This window comes from Onthophagus taurus, chromosome 6, assembly GCF_036711975.1.
Source record: "Onthophagus taurus isolate NC chromosome 6, IU_Otau_3.0, whole genome shotgun sequence".
Classification (NCBI taxonomy): Eukaryota; Metazoa; Arthropoda; class Insecta; order Coleoptera; family Scarabaeidae; genus Onthophagus; species Onthophagus taurus.
This window is the reverse complement of record NC_091971.1, coordinates 22361979-22380948: the sequence shown is the minus strand read 5'-3', so window position 1 is coordinate 22380948 and position 18970 is coordinate 22361979. Positions and strand designations below refer to the sequence as shown.

General features: G+C 32.6%; 4 protein-coding genes across 6 annotated transcripts in view; 3 read left to right on the top strand and 1 right to left on the bottom strand.

Moving 5' to 3' along the window:
• LOC111416235 (folliculin-interacting protein 2) overlaps positions 1–640 on the top strand; it is a 38537-nt gene extending 37897 nt beyond the window's left edge. For all 3 annotated transcript variants that reach the window (XM_023048203.2, XM_023048204.2, XM_071196329.1), the window contains 2 exons: positions 41–179; positions 245–640. In XM_023048203.2, the coding sequence (XP_022903971.2) occupies positions 41–179; positions 245–451 (346 nt within the window). In that variant the 3' untranslated portion in view covers positions 452–640. The remainder of the gene's footprint in view (positions 1–40; positions 180–244) is intronic.
• An 8738-nt stretch (positions 641–9378) lies between these two features.
• On the bottom strand, positions 9379–10687 carry LOC111416239 (glyoxylate/hydroxypyruvate reductase A-like). Its single transcript, XM_023048208.2, has 5 exons — positions 10507–10687; positions 10086–10454; positions 9806–10024; positions 9594–9751; positions 9379–9546 (listed from the first exon to the last, which is right to left on the bottom strand). The coding sequence occupies exons 1-5, from the start codon at positions 10604–10606 to the stop codon at positions 9415–9417; spliced, it is 978 nt and encodes a 325-aa protein (XP_022903976.2). The 5' UTR covers positions 10607–10687; the 3' UTR covers positions 9379–9414.
• Positions 10688–10737: 50 nt separating this feature from the next.
• LOC111416236 (ATP synthase, delta subunit) lies at positions 10738–11644 on the top strand. Its single transcript, XM_023048205.2, has 4 exons — positions 10738–10830; positions 10982–11099; positions 11157–11459; positions 11519–11644. Exons 2-4 carry the CDS (start codon positions 10989–10991, stop codon positions 11579–11581), a joined length of 477 nt encoding a protein of 158 aa, XP_022903973.1. The 5' UTR covers positions 10738–10830; positions 10982–10988; the 3' UTR covers positions 11582–11644.
• A 284-nt stretch (positions 11645–11928) lies between these two features.
• Positions 11929–18970, top strand: part of LOC111416237 (ubiquitin-protein ligase E3C) — a 31027-nt gene continuing 23985 nt past the window's right edge. Inside the window, exons 1-5 of the mRNA XM_023048206.2 lie at positions 11929–12043; positions 12166–12296; positions 12352–12534; positions 12585–12783; positions 12843–13163. Of these exons, the coding sequence (XP_022903974.1) occupies positions 12040–12043; positions 12166–12296; positions 12352–12534; positions 12585–12783; positions 12843–13163 (838 nt within the window). The 5' untranslated portion in view covers positions 11929–12039. The remainder of the gene's footprint in view (positions 12044–12165; positions 12297–12351; positions 12535–12584; positions 12784–12842; positions 13164–18970) is intronic.

Here is an 18970-nt window from a genome sequence, read left to right as displayed (position 1 = left end):
TTCTTATTACAATCTATTATTTTGTAAATAAATTTTTTAGGGAAGTACAACTAATGTCAAGTCATACTTATGTAATTGATAAAGGTACATCTGGAGTACGAATTGGAATGTCACAATTAGTAGCAAATATGTTAGAACAATTACTACAAATGTGGAAATTACAAGCGCCTGCAGAACATGTAAATAATTCATAATTAAAACAAAACTATTTTTTTTAATTTAATGAGATTTATATATTTTCTAGTGTTTAATGCATATTGAAGAAAGACTCCAAGAAGTTTGTTTGCGATCGAAAGCCCTGGCCGAAATGCTTTTAGAAACGGATTTTTGTAGTATTGAATTACTGACGTCTACTTTACAATTGGAGGTGAATGATATACCGCTTTTGATGGCCGTAGCTTCAACACATTCGCCACAAATAACACAAAAATATGGGCTGAGCTTTCAGTGATAAATTATTTGAATAGTTTTTAAGACTTTTTTTTATACCGGTTACATTAGCTTTTAGGATTTAATTTGTTTTTTTTTATACTTTCTTAATGATTATTAAATTGTGGGAAAAGCATTTATTCGTCTTCAAAAAAGAAAAATGTTTATTTTACATTTTCTATACGAATAAATTATTTTTAATCCTTTAAAAGTTTTTTTATTAATTTTAGTATTCATTAATAAAATTTTAGTATTGAATCAACAAAAATTAACACACCACCAAAAGTACTGCATTGGAAATTATTAATGTTTAACAATATCAGGAAAATATCAGGCAATATCAGCATCAATAAAACACTTCTTGTACTTCTTACAGCACTTCTTGGAATAATTTAAACGAGGCGTTTTCAAAACAAAACAGATCGACAACATCATGAGCTAAAAATGAACCTCCTGAAGATCTTCATCATGTACACCTCTGTTCAGATTTAATGCGAATCGGCCGCTGTTAGCTCCGACATGACGCTGGTACTGGAAAAAGACGGAGACATCTTTTGTTTCTATTCAATTCGGTTTCTGAGACTAAAGGAAGAGGGTAAAACCGTCCCGGTTTGAAGTGGGCCGAAGAATGAATCACCCTTTTTTTAAATGTGTTAATTTTATTTTATTTAAAATCTTTTTTGATATTTTTAAACACAACAAATACACGATTTTTTATATGTTCCTCTAATAAATGATTTTAGAGCATTTCTATAAATAAAACGTCAGATAAAATTCATTCATGACCGGGTAGCTGTAAAAAAAAACCCTAATTACGGAGCAACATGGCTACAACACGGTTACGATTTGCCCGTGAATATCTTGAGTATAATTGCGAACCAGTCACAGACGAAAAAATCTTCTGTTCGTCGGACGACCAATCGAAATTATGGCGAAGGGATGGAACCCGGTATGATGCTAATCATGTTCAACCCAATACAAGAAGTGGACGCATTTCCTTGGGTTATTGGGGATGGATGAGCATTCATGGACCGGGAGAACTGACCGAAATTAAAGGAAGATTTAATTCGATTTAATACATTCGAGTGCTGGAGGATGTTTTGATATCACCAGTAAGAACCTGTATCCAGAAGGGATCATCACGATAGTCCAAGACAATTCGGCCGTGCATTCTTCAAGAATTGTTCATGATTGGTTTGACGATCATAATGAGGTTAGGCGAATACCCTAGTCAGCGTGGTCACCGGATCTAAACCCATTCGAAAATCTATGGGCTTTGGTGGAAAAACAGTTCAATAAAAATGCCAACTTTCCTTTTCGCAACGTGGATTGTCTGCGCCGCAACATTACAGTTATGTGGGAATTGTTTCGCGGCAAGGATGTATGCGAAAGATTAGTAAATTCGATGTCCACCAGATTGCAATGTTGCATAGATAATAATGGGTATTATACAAAATACTGATATTTGATGGTATAATGGACTGTATGAAATTCTCCCCAATTCGATTATTATAATATTTATTATATTTTATATGTATAATAATATATTATATTTTTTGTTATATAGGAGTGTTATATTTTATTATATTGATTTTTGATTGTTTGATTTTATTACATTAAAATGGTTTGCGATATATTTCAATATATGTATAGTTTATATGTATATAACTTATTATCAATATATCATTTTCATTTCTTTTGATGTTCGACTTATCCTTCCACTGTATTACCAAAGTAATACAGTAATTATTAGTAATTATTTTCATTTACTACAGGAATTGTGTAAAGTAAATGAATTGCTTACACCTATTTATTATCTTAATTATTCTTTGTGATTCAGTCATCTTGGCCATAAATCACACCATCCCGATTGCCTGTTCGGAACTTTTACAAGACTACAGAGCAGGTAAAACCGAATTGAATGCCTTGTGAACGTATGTCGTTTCTAGCACAATTTTATGCCTCTACGAGCGGCTCTTTTCGCATTATATCTGAACAGAACTGTACAACTTCAATATTAAAAGCAGTTACGTAATTTTGTTACGGGTGATATTTGTCGTGAGAAAAGAGCTTTTATTGAACGGAGCTGTAGATGATACTATGGAAGGTAATAAACGACATATGGAAAGGGGAGTGGTTTCGGGACAGGTGGAGGATGAGGTTAATATGCTCACTGTATAGAAAGGGGTGTAAGAGGGTGGTGGGCAATTATAGAGGGATCACCTTGTTGGATACAAGGGCGTAAATAAGGGGGGATAAATGTGTATTTTCATATATTTTTTTTAATTTACTACTACTTTTATTTAAACTAAATCTAATTTAATTAATATTTATAATGATCAAAAACAACGCCTCTTATATTTAAACTATGATTTATGAATTTTGGAAGCAATATATTTAATTTGGTAATTATTTCATGTGGTTTTGCGTGCATCTTTTGCTTTAATGTACGTTGGACTAAAATCGTTTTTTTAGTTTTCTCGCTAACACGTTCTTCTTTTTTTGTTGTCCACTGTTGATAAGGATGTGATAAGGATATTCCACTTCTCAGGAGGAACGTTAAATAGTAATTTATTTGTATTGCAATTTTGACAGGTACGATTTAAGCATGTTTCCTTTCTGATGTCACAGCACATTGTACAAAGAACATTTTGTGTAGACGATTCTTTTAGGATATTTACCCTCCATAGTGCTTGTATTAGTAGGTTCATATTTTCATGTAGAACACATAAACATGTATTTCTTTCAGCTAGTTTTTGGGGAACTACCCAAAATGGTCGCAGTTTACAGAAAGTGGAATAGGAAATAGAAATGTCATGTTGTTTCTTAAATTGTTTGTGTAGTGTCTTCATAGTTGCATTTAAATAACGTTTTTGTTTTTTTCGTAAGTTTCTTGTGATAGTATCTTTCTTTCCTGGAGCTAATCTTGAATTTTTTTTCATCAGCGATAAAAAATTTTCCTACAAGTTTTCTCAATTCTGGAATTTTTTGTCTATTCTTGCGGTTGTAACACAATATATCATCTGAGTGTAATTGTTTTTTCCACAATGAATAGGGTAAAAAACTTCTTGCAAATTTAAGTAGTCTGTATTTTTTCAGCATCTTTCCTTTGATAACTTTAGCGAATGCTTGTTTTCTTTTACAATCCGTCAAAGCTTGGAAATTATTTGTTAACTCTTGTTTTATAACCTCCCCAAATAAAAGATGTTTTTTCACTTCTTGTGGAACATTTTTTACACCCTTGAGAAGTTTATTTACGTTAGAATTTGGCGTATCCTTTTCTGTTTTCGATTTATTTTTCAATCTATAATACTTTTTCTTATACATGTCTAACTGCCGTTTCAAGTTACTGTTTTCTTTTCTGACTTTTCCTAATGTTCTGTAGCATTTCGCACGGTTCCTCAACATTACCTTTCTGCCCTGAGTTTTTTGCCTACTTAGAGGATTCCTGTTTTCCATAGTTGTGCCTAATTTCGTATATATTGAATTATTATTAAATGAGCAGGACGAACCATTTCCATTATTTTCAACATTTATGTTAATTGCTTCTACCTGAGAATTATCTTCATCTAGTTCATCTGATGTGCCTGTATCTGAACTGGTAGGTGGCGTATTTTTTCGCAAGTTTTTCAAAGCTTGTCTTTTTTCTCTGTATCGCTTAGAATTTCCTTTCCATTTCTTTCTCTGAACACGTTTTTCACGATTTGATAAATCTTTTATAGACTTATAATAACTATTCCCTTTTTCTTTGCATTCTTGTATAATTCATGCTTTTTTATCTGTTCGATTTTTTTTCTTTCAGGATTGTTTTTTATTTTTTCACGCCTTCTCTTTTCACACTCACGCTTTCTCTTTCGAATTTCTTCGCTTGAATTATTTTTTGTTCTGGCCATGTTCCTTATTAACAAAAATAAAATATAAATCATTAGATTGGATTTTTATCATTAGTATGGATGAAACTTTGTTAAAAACAATAAAAATAAAATCCACGCTAATGATATTTTAATTTAAAATATTTTTTAATTTGTAAACTAATTAAGCTTTTTTTAATGAAATATACTTGAATGTACCGCACAATTTGCGTCACGATTTCATCTTATAATGTCTTAGTTCCTTGTACACCTAAAGATTTTATCAAACCCACTCTAATGTTACTGCATTGATGTACTTACCTGTCTAGCAACACAACTTCACCCTTTAATTATCAATTATCACTGAACAACTGTCAAAATCAATATGTCAACATAAAATAAAAGTCAAACGGCATGAAATTAAAATGTAATTTGTGCCAACTAGAAAAAACAAAATATTTTCTGTATATTAGATGTTCAATTCTTTCCACTCTAATGATGGAAGAAATCAGGGACAAAAGTTCAAAGTCATTTTATTGAAAATTTGAAAATATGAAATTATGAAATTAATACTACAATAACTGTACATATGCTTAAGCTATGCATGTGTAATTATAAGATATTTACAAAATTTTTACTAGGGAAGACAATAAGTGTTTTATTATAAAATAACGTTAGGGACATCCACTCTAATGATATTTTACAAGTAAAACTTCATTTTTCTTTTCTAAAATTTTAATATTAAATAAAAAATCAAATGGACTTAATAGTCATTGGTGTGTAGTAAATTGTGACAATTCTGTTTTTATGATAATATCTTTTATTTAATTTATCAATGACAATAAAATTTAACGTTTTGTGAGAATTACCCATATAGGAAGCATTGACAAGAATCGCCTTGTTTAGAAGCAAATCGACTTGAGTGCGGGAACTTAGCCCCCCATTTTTTGATTTTTAAATTTTTTATTGTTGTTCTAGATTGTTCTAGAGTTGTTCTACATTGTTCCAAAGCGGCAAATCGACAAAATAAAAACTCCGCGAGAAAACCGAAAAAACGGGTTTTTTGGCTAGCCCCCCATTTTTGGAAAAATCAAATTTTCTTTGTTGTTCTGGGTTGTTCTAGTTATTGTTCTAGAAAATCAAAATTATGGGATACAGCATTACGAAGTTATAACTAAAAATAGGTTTGGCCGCCGAAATGTCTAGTTGATTGCTGTGACCATAGTTTTTCTATTATCAATTCCATATTACAAATATATACTTATTATAGCTAACGCAATCTGGAACAGCTATTATTTTCACTAGAACAACTCTATAAAGAACACTTTACTTTTTAAAAATTAAAATTTTTAGAAGTTTCAGTTAGTAATTCTTTCATAAGTAAGTTTCATTAATATCTATTTCAATAAAAAATATATTGTTCAAAATACTTGCGGATTCGACAGTATATTTCATAGTTTAGCATTTGCCCGTACACACAATTCATTTAGAAATCATGTTGAGAATGTTTGCACAGATTGCTTTAGTTTCCTAAAATTATTTTTAAAAACCGGTTCTAGTAAAGCAACATATAAAAAAAGAGCTGAACTATTAACAGGAATAAATTATTTTGGAAGCCAGAATATTGCTGGCGTGATAATAGTGAATGCTATTTCAAATATTGCGTTTCTTTGCACACAACTATTTAAAGAAGAATTTAGTTATTGTAGGACTAAAAACTGCAATAATTGTTTAAACGTTACTTTCCATAAAAACATAATTTTACCAATTGACATTGACATCGTAACAATATTTGGCTATGCACAGCTAAAGCAAGTAATAGAAAACTACATGCAAACTCTAAGCAACAATTGCAAAAAATGTGGTCTGTTTATAGAAACAACGAATGGAGAGAACAATAAAACAAAATTGAGTGATTACGCACGCAATTTGTCTTTGAAATCTTTGAATGATGTAGGACACTACCCGGCATTTGTGCCCAATAATGCCAATTGGATTATTCTATTATTTAATGACTTACGAAAAAAAACCGTACAAGTTAAAAATGCTACTGAAATAAATGCACAAATGTGCATATATCATAATAAATGTGCGTTTATAAATGAGCAAAGTGATGTAACCGTATTATTCCATGATATTAGTTTATTTACATAATTTAGTTTATTTAGTTATAGTTTACCTTAGAATAAGTTATTGTACTGATATAGTAATACTGATCGAATAGTTATTGTTTTATTTGTTAGTTTAGTTTATTTATTAATTTATTACTTAGTTTATACAAAATAAAATATACTTTAAATCGCATCTTATGTTTTACTATTATAAGTTTAAAGAGAAAGGTGAAACTTGTGATTTTTAGAAAATTAGGATGGTCAGATTATTCCATATTTTTTTGGTTTTTGAATATCACAACAACTGAAATTTAAGGTTTTTCTAGTGAAAATAACAGCTGTTCTGAATTGTTTTAATTGTTGTAAGTACTAATTTTTAATATGAAAGTTTAAAAGAACTAATGCCGCAGTGATTAAATAAACATTTTAAGTACCTAGAACATCAAGAACAATTTAGAGCAACAAAAAATATGTGATTTTGCAAAATTAATGTCCGTGTTAAACGTAAAACACATGTGGAACAATTTGGATCGGCAAAGTTTGAGTTATTTTAGGTTGTCCTATGTTTTTTAATTCTTATTGTATAATATAAAACCGCTGACACAAGAATTACTGATTGAAACTTCCAAAAACTTTAATTTTCAAAGAGTAAAGTGCCCTTTAGAGAGTTGTTCTAGTGAAAATAATAGCTGTTCCACATTGCGTTAGCTATAATAAGTATATATTTGTAATATGGAATTGATAATAGAAAAACTATAGTCACAGCAATTAACTAGACATTTCGGCGGCCAAACCTATTTTTAGTTATAACTTCGTAATGCTGTAACCCATAATTTTGATGTTCTAGAACAATTACTAGAACAACTAGAACAACCCAGAACAACAAAGAAAATTTGATTTTTCCAAAAATGGGGGGCTAGTCAAAAAACCTGTTTTTTCGGTTTTCTCGCGGAGTTTTTATTTTTTCGATTTGCCGCTTTGGAACAATGTAGAACAACTCTAGAACAATAAAAAAATGAGGGGCTAACTTCCCGCACTCAGCATTGACAAGAATCGCCTTGTTTAGAAGCAGATCGACTTTTCTATAAATTCCAAATTATCGTTAATCCTTATCATTTAATTATATTAAAATACAAGAACAGGCGAGACGATAGCAACAAATCGCTCAACAACAAACTTTTTCCTTTATATTTCCACCTACTTCTAGGGCCCATATCTTCGTTATCGAAACCGTGTGCGAAAAATTAAGCACACGGTTAGAAAGCTTGGTGTTTTCTCTATCATAAACCGAGCAACATTTCGTCCGCCGATATGTTGATAATAAGAGCAAGAAAAAATAAGAAACGTCGCGCTGCATTCAATTTACCTCAGAATTACCAAACTTCACGGCCTTGTGCAGCCGTTACCAGATGGAAATTCAATAAATGGTTTACATATTCGGAAAGAGCTGACCTGGGACTATCTTATTCCGAGTTTTCGTGCGTCAATAGCGGTATTGTCAAAAAACAAAAAATCACTGTATTTTGGAACTGATTGAGGTACAAACGAAAACAAAAGTGGTACAAACGGGTACAAACGATTCTCTATCGCATTCCATCGACAGTTTTGGGATATCTGTATTAATAACGGAGATACACACTTTTAGCGGTATTCTCAAAAACCACAAAATCGCTGTATTTTGGAACCGGTTGAGGTACAAACGAAAACAAAAGAGGTACAAACGGCTACAAACAGTTCTCTATCGAATTCCATCAACAGTTTTGCAATATCTGTATTAATAACGCGTTATTAATACAGATATCTCCGCGGAGATACACACTTTCAGCGGTATTGTCAAAAAACAAAAAATCACTGTATTTTGGAACTGATTGAGGTACAAACGAAAACAAAAGTGGTACAAACGCATACAAACGATTCTCTATCGCATTCCATCGACAGTTTTGGGATATCTGTATTAATAACGGAGATACACACTTTTAGCGGTATTCTCAAAAACCAAAAAATCGCTGTATTTTGGAACTGGTTGAGGTACAAACGAAAACAAAAGTGGTACAAACGGGTACAAACGATTCTCTATCGAATTCCATCGACCGTTTTGTGATATCTGTGTTAATAACGGAGATACACAATTTCAGCGGTATACTGATAAATTAAAAAATCGCTGTATTTTGGAACCGGTTGAGGTACAAACGAAATCGAAAGTGGTACAAACGGATACAAACGATTCTCTACCCAAAGGTATTAATAAAATTAGAAAATCAAAAAGTGGGGTTCCGGCAATTTTTCAAAATTTTTTTCTCACTTTAAGTCCTGAGGTACAAACGAAAGTAAAGGTGGTACAAACGAGTACAAACGATTCTCTATCGAATGGTACTAATAAAACCAAAATATCGTAAACTCAGGTTCCAGGTTCACAGAGCTGCATTTATGGATTATACGTAAATTCTGAGTGTTTTTCATGTAGCTGTCTTCGAAAAAGTAGCAGTTAAAAAAATACTCTTACTATTTTATTTGCAATAATAGAATAAACTACGCTATTCTTTGTTTCTGTGTTAATTTGTGACAAATGTTTAATAATGTAGTGATAACCATAAATTATGTTTTAACCCATAAGCAAATTTAATGTTTTAACATTTTTTTTATACCTATATTTATTTTTCTTTTAGAAAAGAATAGAAGAGATTGTAGAACACAGTGAAGAGGGAGAAAAATAAATATTATTTTTCTTCCTCTTCACTGTGTTCTACAATTTCAATATTAGTTGCAATTGACCATAAAAAATCATTTTTTTCTTCATCATTTTCAAAGCAGAGAAGGCTTATAAGTTCTTCAGGAAAATCTGCATTATTTCTTGATTTTTTGCTATGAAATGATGTTATAATTGATAATTATTGATATAATTTAAATTAAAAGCGCCAGCAGAATCTGTAAACAATTCATAATTAATAATCATAACTCATTTTTTTTAATTTAATCACATTTATATCTTTTTTGAAAATTATTTTTAACATCCTTTATTTATTTTAGTATCCACTTTTAATATTTAAAACAGCAGATAAATTTCCATTATTTTTATATTGATGATAATTTTCTTTAAATTGTTCTGCAATGTCTTTACCTCGACTTGGAGCTGAGACATGGGGAGTTATTTTTACCTGAAAAAATAGTTTTATTTAATGAAACAAAGTTTTAAAGATAATACTTGAGGCAATTTCCATAAAGGACTTTCTTTAGGTAAAGGTTCTGTGTTAAACACATCCAAAATAGCTGCAGATAACCACTTTTTGTTCATTGCTTCAATAAGATCTTCATCTGATATGATAGAACCTCTTCCAATGTTTATAAAAACAGCGTTACGATCTTAAAACAACATGATTAATTAATTATACCAAAAATTAAAAATTGTGTATCTACCTTTGCAATTTTTTAAAACACCTCCACTTAATAAACCCTTAGTTTCAACTGTATTTGGTAATATATTTATAACATAATCACATTTCTTCAAAAAATCAACTAAATTTGTATTTGTATTGGTAAAATATTCATTCAAATATGGTTTTATAGCAACATCAGGATCTGATTTTCTCCCAAATCCAAAAACAGAAGCGCCTAACATGTTCAAAATTTGCACCACTAAATAAAATTAAAAATACAAAATTATTATTACTCAAAATACACTACAAAGAAAACAAACCCCAACTTCCTATTTGCCCCAATCCCATTACACCAATATTTAAATCAGAAATCACTCTAAATTCAGAAAACTTCCCATCCTGATTCCAAAGGGATTCTTTTTGATTCATATTAATTTGTTCAAAACTCCGTTCATGGCTTACAATCTGGCTTATAACATACTCAGACATCATTCGACCAAAATGTTTTCCTGAAAACCTAGTTATTGTAAATGGGAGAGGTTTTTCTGGATTTACACTCGGTAAAAGTTTATCCACTCCAGCCCAAGTACCCTGAATCCATTTGGTGTTGGGTAAATCATTTAAAACAGGTGCTATTAAATCATAATCACATATTATTATTTCCGATTGTTTTAATAATGGATCAGTTACTGAAAATAAATTTTTAAGCACCCAAAATTAAAAATAAATGTATAAATAAACCTGTTTTTACTTCCTTAAAGTTTATTTTAGGTAAAATTGATGTTAACTCTTGTAATAATAGAGGAATTTTTGTTAAAACTGAAATATGTGTAGAATTCATGATGATAACTACTACAATAATTAATTGTTATAAACAATTCAATGCTTCATGTTAGAAACGTTTAAAGGGACACCTATATATAGATAAAATAAAACTTAATGAAGTTGTTATTGCCAACATCAACACTTAAAAATCACTAGATAGGTTCTGTCTGGTGTCAAAATTGTATAGATCAGTTTTGATCTTTTAAATCATTTATTCCTCCGATTCTCCACAAAAATCACGTAAGATTCCGCTTTATTTAACAAAATAGATCTCAAAAATTTTAACCGATAACGAAATTCTTTTTATTTGATACTAATCCATACACCACATTATTATGTAATATTTTATAGGTTATGCGGATATTTTAACCATTTTTATCCAAATTTTCAGACGCAGAATGGCCTCAGTACGTTCCTTTTCTCGTTTATTAACCCGTCAGACGTTCAACACCGTCTCAAGAAGAGGATATGCGGATGAAATGAAATTCACTCTTGCTGCAGGCAATCAGGTAACAAAAATCAATTTCTTCAATCTCTTCAGATCAATTTTATATTTATTTTTGAAGGTATTTTACGACTCAGCTAATGTAAAACAAGTCGATGTCCCCTCATTTTCTGGAGCTTTTGGTATTTTACCAAAACATGTCCCAACCTTAGCAGTGTTAAAACCTGGAGTGGTCACAGTTTTTGAAAATGAAGGAACAGTTAAGAAAATCTTTGTTTCAAGCGGAACTGTTACAATAAATGAAGATTCTTCAGTACAAGTTTTAGCTGAAGAAGCAGCGCCGGTAGAACAGATTGATGTTTCTGCTGCTAGAGAAATTTTGAGTAAAGCCCAATCAGAACTTCAGTCTGCTTCTACAGATGAGGTATTAATTAAAAAAATTACTGTGTTTTAATAAAATATTTATTTTTTTTTATTTTTTAGGCTAAAGCTGAAGCACAAATTGCAATTGAAGTTGGTGAAGCCTTAGTTAGCTCAGCTCAGTAATTTTTATCTTGAAGGGTCATGTTAGATAAGTTTAAAAGTCAGTAAATAAATGTTTTAAAAGGTTTTTGTTGTTTTTATTTCTAAAATTAAAGTTTAAGTACGTTTATTGAGTTGACAGCTAAATTTGAATGAATCAGGTTATCCAACCGTTTTTAATTTTATCCTTTGAATAAATACTATTTAAAGACAATACTTTGATTAAATCCCTTAATCTTTATATTGTAAGTAATCTTTATAATAAAGGGCAATATCATTTGAATTAATGGTTAATAAATAAATATTTTTTTATAAATCTTATTAAAATTTTTTTTTTTGAAACATTTTATTTTGTAGCTAAATTCACTAAAGTAACCATCTGTCAAAAGTTGTAGATCTTTAATGAGTGGAGGTTTTTCTAGAATCAATTGCGGTGATAAAGTGCTTCGAATTATACGTAATTAGATACTGTAACAATTAAAATGGGTAAATTAAATTGTTGTTTTTTACAATAATTATCTTAAAATATCAATGAAACAAAATTTTCAAGTTGTCATTACATTTTTTCATTCAAACATTTTTTTATAAATTAATTTGTCGTTTATTAGCTTTTAAGATGACATACAGCTTCGAGGGCAATTATAGATCAAGACCAGAACAGAACTTATCTGGTGCTAGTAAAGAAAATACCCGAGATGTCTTGTTACAACGAGCCCATGAAGAACGCCAAAAAAGACATGTAAGTGTTTGCACAAACCTTTTGTTTTGTTTAATTAAAGTTTAATTAATTTCAGGATGAACGTATTAAATTTCAAAGCACCTTAACATTACAATCATATATAAGGGGTTATTTAACAAGGCAATGTGTTAAACAACAAGAACGTTTGTTATTCGACCAAGAAAACAAACAAAATATTGGTTTAAGACTTTCTAGATTATTATTCTTTTATTCAACAAAAGAGGATAAAGATAGATTTGTAAGTTAATGTGTTAATCTATATAAAGATTAACAATATTTTCTTTTAAGTTTCTTATGTGTGAGAGTTTATTAAAAAATAAGATGGAAATAATTGGGATGATGAGCCATAATCAATTTAGTTGGTTGATAAAACGTTTTTTGGTTTTGTGTTTAAACTCTTTAGAGAAAGTTGAGAATCCAGAAATTTTATTTATGTGTCTTATTGAATTTAGTGTACCAAATAATATTGGATATTTAAATAGTAAAGGTAACTTTTAAAAATTAAATTTTTAATCAACTTTGTAATTACAAAAACGATTTTTTTAGGATACTTTAGAAAATTACGGTCGATGTTGGATGATAATAAATCACCACAGTTACACTCTGAATCCATTTTAAAACTGCTTATTAAGCCGTTTGAGTATTATAATCTAACTGATGAGAAAAATCTAATTTTATCCGAATTTTGTTCCGGTTTTCTTTCGCCTGATTTATCCTCATTCATAAGAACCAATATCATTTCTTATTTAGCCAAATTATCTATTATTCCATATGATGATCTTATTACCTATCTTAATCAATGTAATACTTATTTTACAACAGATAGTCTTCTATTCTGCATTTTATCACTTGAACCTAAAAATTATAGTAAGTATAATTAATTAATATTAAGGTGTCATAAAAATTTGGGAGCCTAACTTTGCAGTATTGTAACTTTGCTCATTTTTATTGTATGAATGTGAAATTTCACTTGCATATTTATCATATTGTTACTAAAGACTCTTCCAAAAATCCAAAGAATTGCTTTTAAATGATCTTAGAATCCGACGTTGCCACGCTTTTCACGCTGAGCCATTAACATAAAAGCATAATCAGTCGTTATTTGGAGCATCAAGGTGGAATAAGGACCTTGAGCAACAGAGAGTCACGGTTAGAAGAGTATATAATAAAGTCAGGCATTCCAAACTCGAGCATACATGGAACCTCTAAAGGAAAACCCTAATGGAATATAACTTGGCCATCTGTAAAGCTAAAAGAAAAAGCTGGCGGCGTAGCTTCTGTGAAGACGTAGATAATACGCCTACAGTTGCTCGCCTGCATAAGATCTTGGCGAAACACCATAACACTGATTAAGGCCACCTATGCAAACAAGACGGAAATTATACTGAGGATAATAAGGAATTGCTGGAGCTCTTACTGAGCACAGACTCCCTTCCTCAAAAGTCTGCCTCCATGCGGATGGCGACTCTGAAGTGATGGATATCTAGCTGGGAATATCTTTACACCTAACAGTGTAAGGTGGGCTATTTCTAATTTTAAGCCCCTGAAATCAAGGGGATGGAATTCTGCCTATTTTTCTGCAAAAAAGGCATAGAAGACCTGTTCGTAGTAATAATATCCCTATATATAGCAAGCTATAGCTTCAGCTATATACCTACACTATGGAGAAAAGTAAAGGTGGTATTCATACCTAAAGGTGGTAGGCGATCCCAAGGCATACAGACCAATTAGCCCAACTTCATTTCTCCTAAAAGGGATGGAAAAGGTAATTGATGACCACTCCATCCGAATCAACATGCTTACCAGAAAGCAAAATCAACAATTACTGCTCTCAATGCTTTGACAAGCACTTTAGATGAGACAATAGGGCCGTTAAGGTCAATCGATTAAAAAGACCGTCTTTCAAAAAATCGATAATCTAAATTAAATTAGACGAATTAGTAACGTTTTCACGTTCGAAAATTGTTTAATTTTTGCAATAATTAATGTAAAAGTTTAAAATTCCCCACCTCCGACTCCAAATGACGTTTTAAGTAAGAAGAAAGAAATCACAGACGTTACGTTCTCTCCCGCTTTCTTCTAGCGCATAAGATTCGTAGCATTGTCTCTCTCCAGGAATTTTATTGATTAATTTTATGAGTGACGTACTTTGGAGTTCGCGCTCTGTAGTTACAAACTTTATTATTTTTTTTTTTTTAAACTAAGCCTCCGAATCAAAAATTAAAAAATATAGGGTCAATCAATTTTAAAAAACTTTCGAATAAACCAATAAGAAAAAGTACTTAACGGCCCTATGACAACCAAAGAGATAGAGATCATAGACATAGAGGATGCTCTTGATAACACCTCCTACGAATCCATAGAGAATGCTCTAAATGTAAAAAATATACATCCGTCGACGATCAAATGGTGTATAACCATGTTGTAAAGTCGGCAGATCACAGCCAGTCTGGGAGGTGAGTCGTTGACTATTAAGGCGCTAAGAGGATGTCCCCAAGGGGGAGCACTTCTCCTATGGTGCCTGGTAATTGATGACTTGATGAACACCGTAACAAAAAATTGATTCATGATTCAGGGGTATGCTGATGACCTGGTAATCACAATCCGAGGTAAATATGACACAATCATAACTAAACTAATGCAGAAAGCCCTAATACTTATCAGCATTTGGTGCAGAAGCAATGGGTTCAGCATCAATCCAAACAAAATTGAAATAGTGCCTTTCACTCTGAGAAGGAAGCTACCATTAAGAGCACCCTCTATTGAAGACAGAACTATTAACCTCAAAACACATGTTAAATACCTAGGGGTAATAGGTATTTACTATGTAGTAAATTAAACTGGAACTCCCACATAGACAAGGCTAGGAAAAGGCCTTTAACCACGAATAGCTCATTGAGCCTACGTAGCAATAATCAGACCCATGGTTGCCTATGTCTCACTGGTTTGGTTGCAGCACAAATCCAGCAATGAGACACACCACTTCATTTATGCATTTCACTCAAGCTGATGTAGGGTAACTTCAGAGGACATCTCGAAATCCTCAAGGACCCATATCTAAATCACTTGATTTAGTGTGGTCAATTTCAACCACACGTATAAGGTCATATTTAGAAACAGGATGATTGAGAAAAGGAGGATCCCTAGCCTGGTACACGGATACTTCAAAGACAATTGGATTCGGAGTAGGCATGGCATTAGTCGACCAAATAGCCGCATTAAATTGCCCCTCACCTCGGACGTAACCATTTTCAAGCAGAAGTTCTTGCTATAAACGTCTGCACCGCTTTGAACCTACAAAAAGGGGCAGAAACGTGCATCTTTGAATATTTGCACAGACATTCGGGCCGCCCTAAAGGCAATTCAGGTCTATACGTATGACTCCGCACTGATCTGAGAATGTACCAGCTACCTGAGAGAACTCGCTAGGGGCAATGATATTACTCTATGGTGGGTTCCACGTCACAGAGACATTGAGGGCAATGAGAAGGCGGACAAGCTGGCCAAAGAGGCAGTAAAAACGCCCTTCATTGGACCCCAACCCGGTTGTAGACTACAAAAAAGCCACCTAAAGCAAGTAATCAACAGTTGGTAGGCCTCGAAGGTAGCCTTATGCTGGAAAGAACTTCCACGTTACAGACAAGTGAAGAGTATGATAACTCCGTCGCAAAACAAAACCAGAGAGGTTTTATGCTTTAGCGAAAGGGATCTAAGGACGCTCTCAGGTTTCCTGACCGGCTATGCGCCCCTAAAATATCACCTCTTCCACAGTGGACAAGCTATGGATCAAACTTGTCGACTTTGCAACGACGAACCCGAAACGGTTAAACATATACTGTGTAAAAAACTAGGATTTATGTAAAAGTAAAAACATTTTTGAGAAATATTAAAATGTTTTAATTCTATTTAAGTAGACATGTTTCGAAAACTAATGTTTCATCTTCAGTACATAGAAAAATTATACAATATAATGGAATTAGTTAATAGGTGGGGTTCAGGAGTAGATCTAATTTCTTATAACTAAATTTACAATTAAATTTAAATTAGATTAACAAAATCACAGATTAAAAACTTCAACAAAAAAGGATAAAAATCTTGGAAGGTATCGTAAGAAGTCTTACATAAATCCTAGTTTTTTATATTTAGAGAAATATGGAGAATTTCATCCAGTTTATATACTGTGTAATTGCGTTGTCAGAGGCCGCCTAAGACACAAAATTTTCGGTAAAACTCGAAGGAAGAACTCTTCGGAAGATGAAAGACTGCTGTGATTCCAACCATGTCCAAGCATGGCCGGGACAGGTTCCGCCAGAATATCAAGAGAAGTCTCAGAAAAATGGCTAAAGAGCTGAATATCAGCCGTGAATCTGTACACAGAATCGTCAAACATCTAAGTACGAAGGCTCTCATGGCCTGTGTTACATAAACTAGAACTAACACTAGCACTATCGCTAGAACTAACACTAGACCTAGAACTAGAAACTTTCGGATTAAGCCGTGCGTCTTTTGAAAAAGTGTATAACGTTTCGGAAGCCATGATGCGACTTTCTTCAGAAATAAGTTCGAAATGAAAAGATAATCAATAATCAATTAACACTAATTACTGCCTAATTGCCAACTAAGATGTTTTTGTCAAATCCAGGAAAAGGCTTTATTCAGTTAACCAGTCGCCTTCTCTATTCATATTATTGCTATGTCGATGAATCTCTATCGCCTCTCTTCTAATCCTTTGGAAATAATATCCGGTTCTTGGTAGCACCTTGATCTTGTCGTTATTATACTGACGTTATAATAATAATAAATAAATTTATTGGCAAATTACAGAAAATCTACACATTTAACTTAATGCATAAATACGGGCAAAAGGGTCGATTTATCGCGTAAGCGATATCTTCCAAACAACCCAATCGATCAGCCGTATATTAAGTTATATAAGAAAAACAATAAATACCAGTGTGACCAGTAGTGACCATAAGAAGATGTAGAAGAAAAAGTTCTCAGGAAGATACTTGGAGAGCAAATAAATGACGTTTTAGATGATTTTTAAATGTCACAAGGTGAGGTAGACGTTATTTGGTGGCTCGCTGGATAACTCTCATCGTGTAGCCGTTCTTCTGCAGTACATCTTGTAGAAATCTTTCTTCTTTCAGTAAATTCTTTTTGTCGCATATCCTTTCTACTCGGTGGAACAAGTCTTGGATCACTGATCTCTTCTGTTGTGAATGGTGATGGGATGAAACCTGCAGATACCTGTTCGAGTGTGTCTTCTTCCGATACACTCCCATTTCCATGGCCCCATCTGTCTTCCTAGTGACTAATACATCCAGAAAAGATGGCTGTTTTGCAGCTTACGTATCCATAGTAAATTTGATTATGGAGTGTTGTGAGTTTAGGTAGTGTAGAAATGCTTGGTGTCGCTCTTTTTCGTGTTGCCAGATCAGGAAAGTGGCATCCACTTAACGGAGACATAGCTTCGGTTTTCACGAACACCTTCTTAATGCTTTCTCTTCAAACATCTCCACACTTCGAACTTGTTTCTGAGGAAGGTTGCAACATGGCTTCCGAAACGTCAAACACTTTTTCAAAAGATGCACGGCTTAACCCGAAAGTTTGTTCTAGTGATATTGTTAGTTCTAGATTTAGTTTAATTGTCAAATATCGTTTGTCACTTTTATAGATGTCGCAACCTTCTCACCCGCGGATCTCGGATATCCTCTTCACTGACGAAAAGTTATTCATGATTAAGCAATCATTCCACCGCCAAAACGACAGAATTCTTGCGCGAATGATTCAGGAATTGAATGAGCGTGGTCGCTATGTTTCCCGAATCGATCGCAATACTTTCCTGGTGATAAAAAAATCTAGTAAGTCGGCAATGTTCCCGGTATTGGTAGGACAGTAGCCTGTTGCGTAGTTTGGTATTGTAGTTCCCGCCAGCAAAATAAATCTTTCTCCTAAAAGTTAAATTAGGATAGTTACAAATTTTTTTATATTATGTTTTGGTACGCAGTAAACTGCACCGACCTTTTGTTTATTACTGCTAGTTGAATGTTGTCTTTTAGCATTCTTCGAACTGGTTAATTCTTTTAAAACGATCTCCCTTGACTTGACTATCCGGCTGAGTGGTGTGGTATGTCTAATAACCTTTTATTTTAAGGTAGGATTGATTGATTTGTCATGTGTGTCTCAGAAATTAGGCAGACATCTATTTACCGTTTTTTGTTAAGAATATTGTTGACACTCCAGGCAGCAAATCGTATATTCTTATAGTCCATAAGTATTTTCTTTTGGGTATAGTACCACTATCCCTAGCTTCTAATTTGCCGAGTTTTGCATGGAGTTCTGCATTATCTGCATCATAGATGATTGAATGTCCATGGCACAAGCGTGTGTGATTTTACAAGTATGTGTCGCATAGTATGGGCATACCATATCCTTTACTATGTTAGGGACATTTTATCGTTCATGGACAGTAATTTTCTTGGTCTTATCTTTTCTTTTCTGTGGATCCTTTGCGATTGTGCATTATCTATGGCTCACCGGGTGCTCTTTTCCCCAGTTAATGTACTTGAAAAGTGCGTCTTTATATTTAGTGCAGTTTCTAGTTAACTGACGCTCCTCTGCAAAAACTGATTGTGTTGTTGGCCATGCCTTTGGCATCTTTTACATTGTGG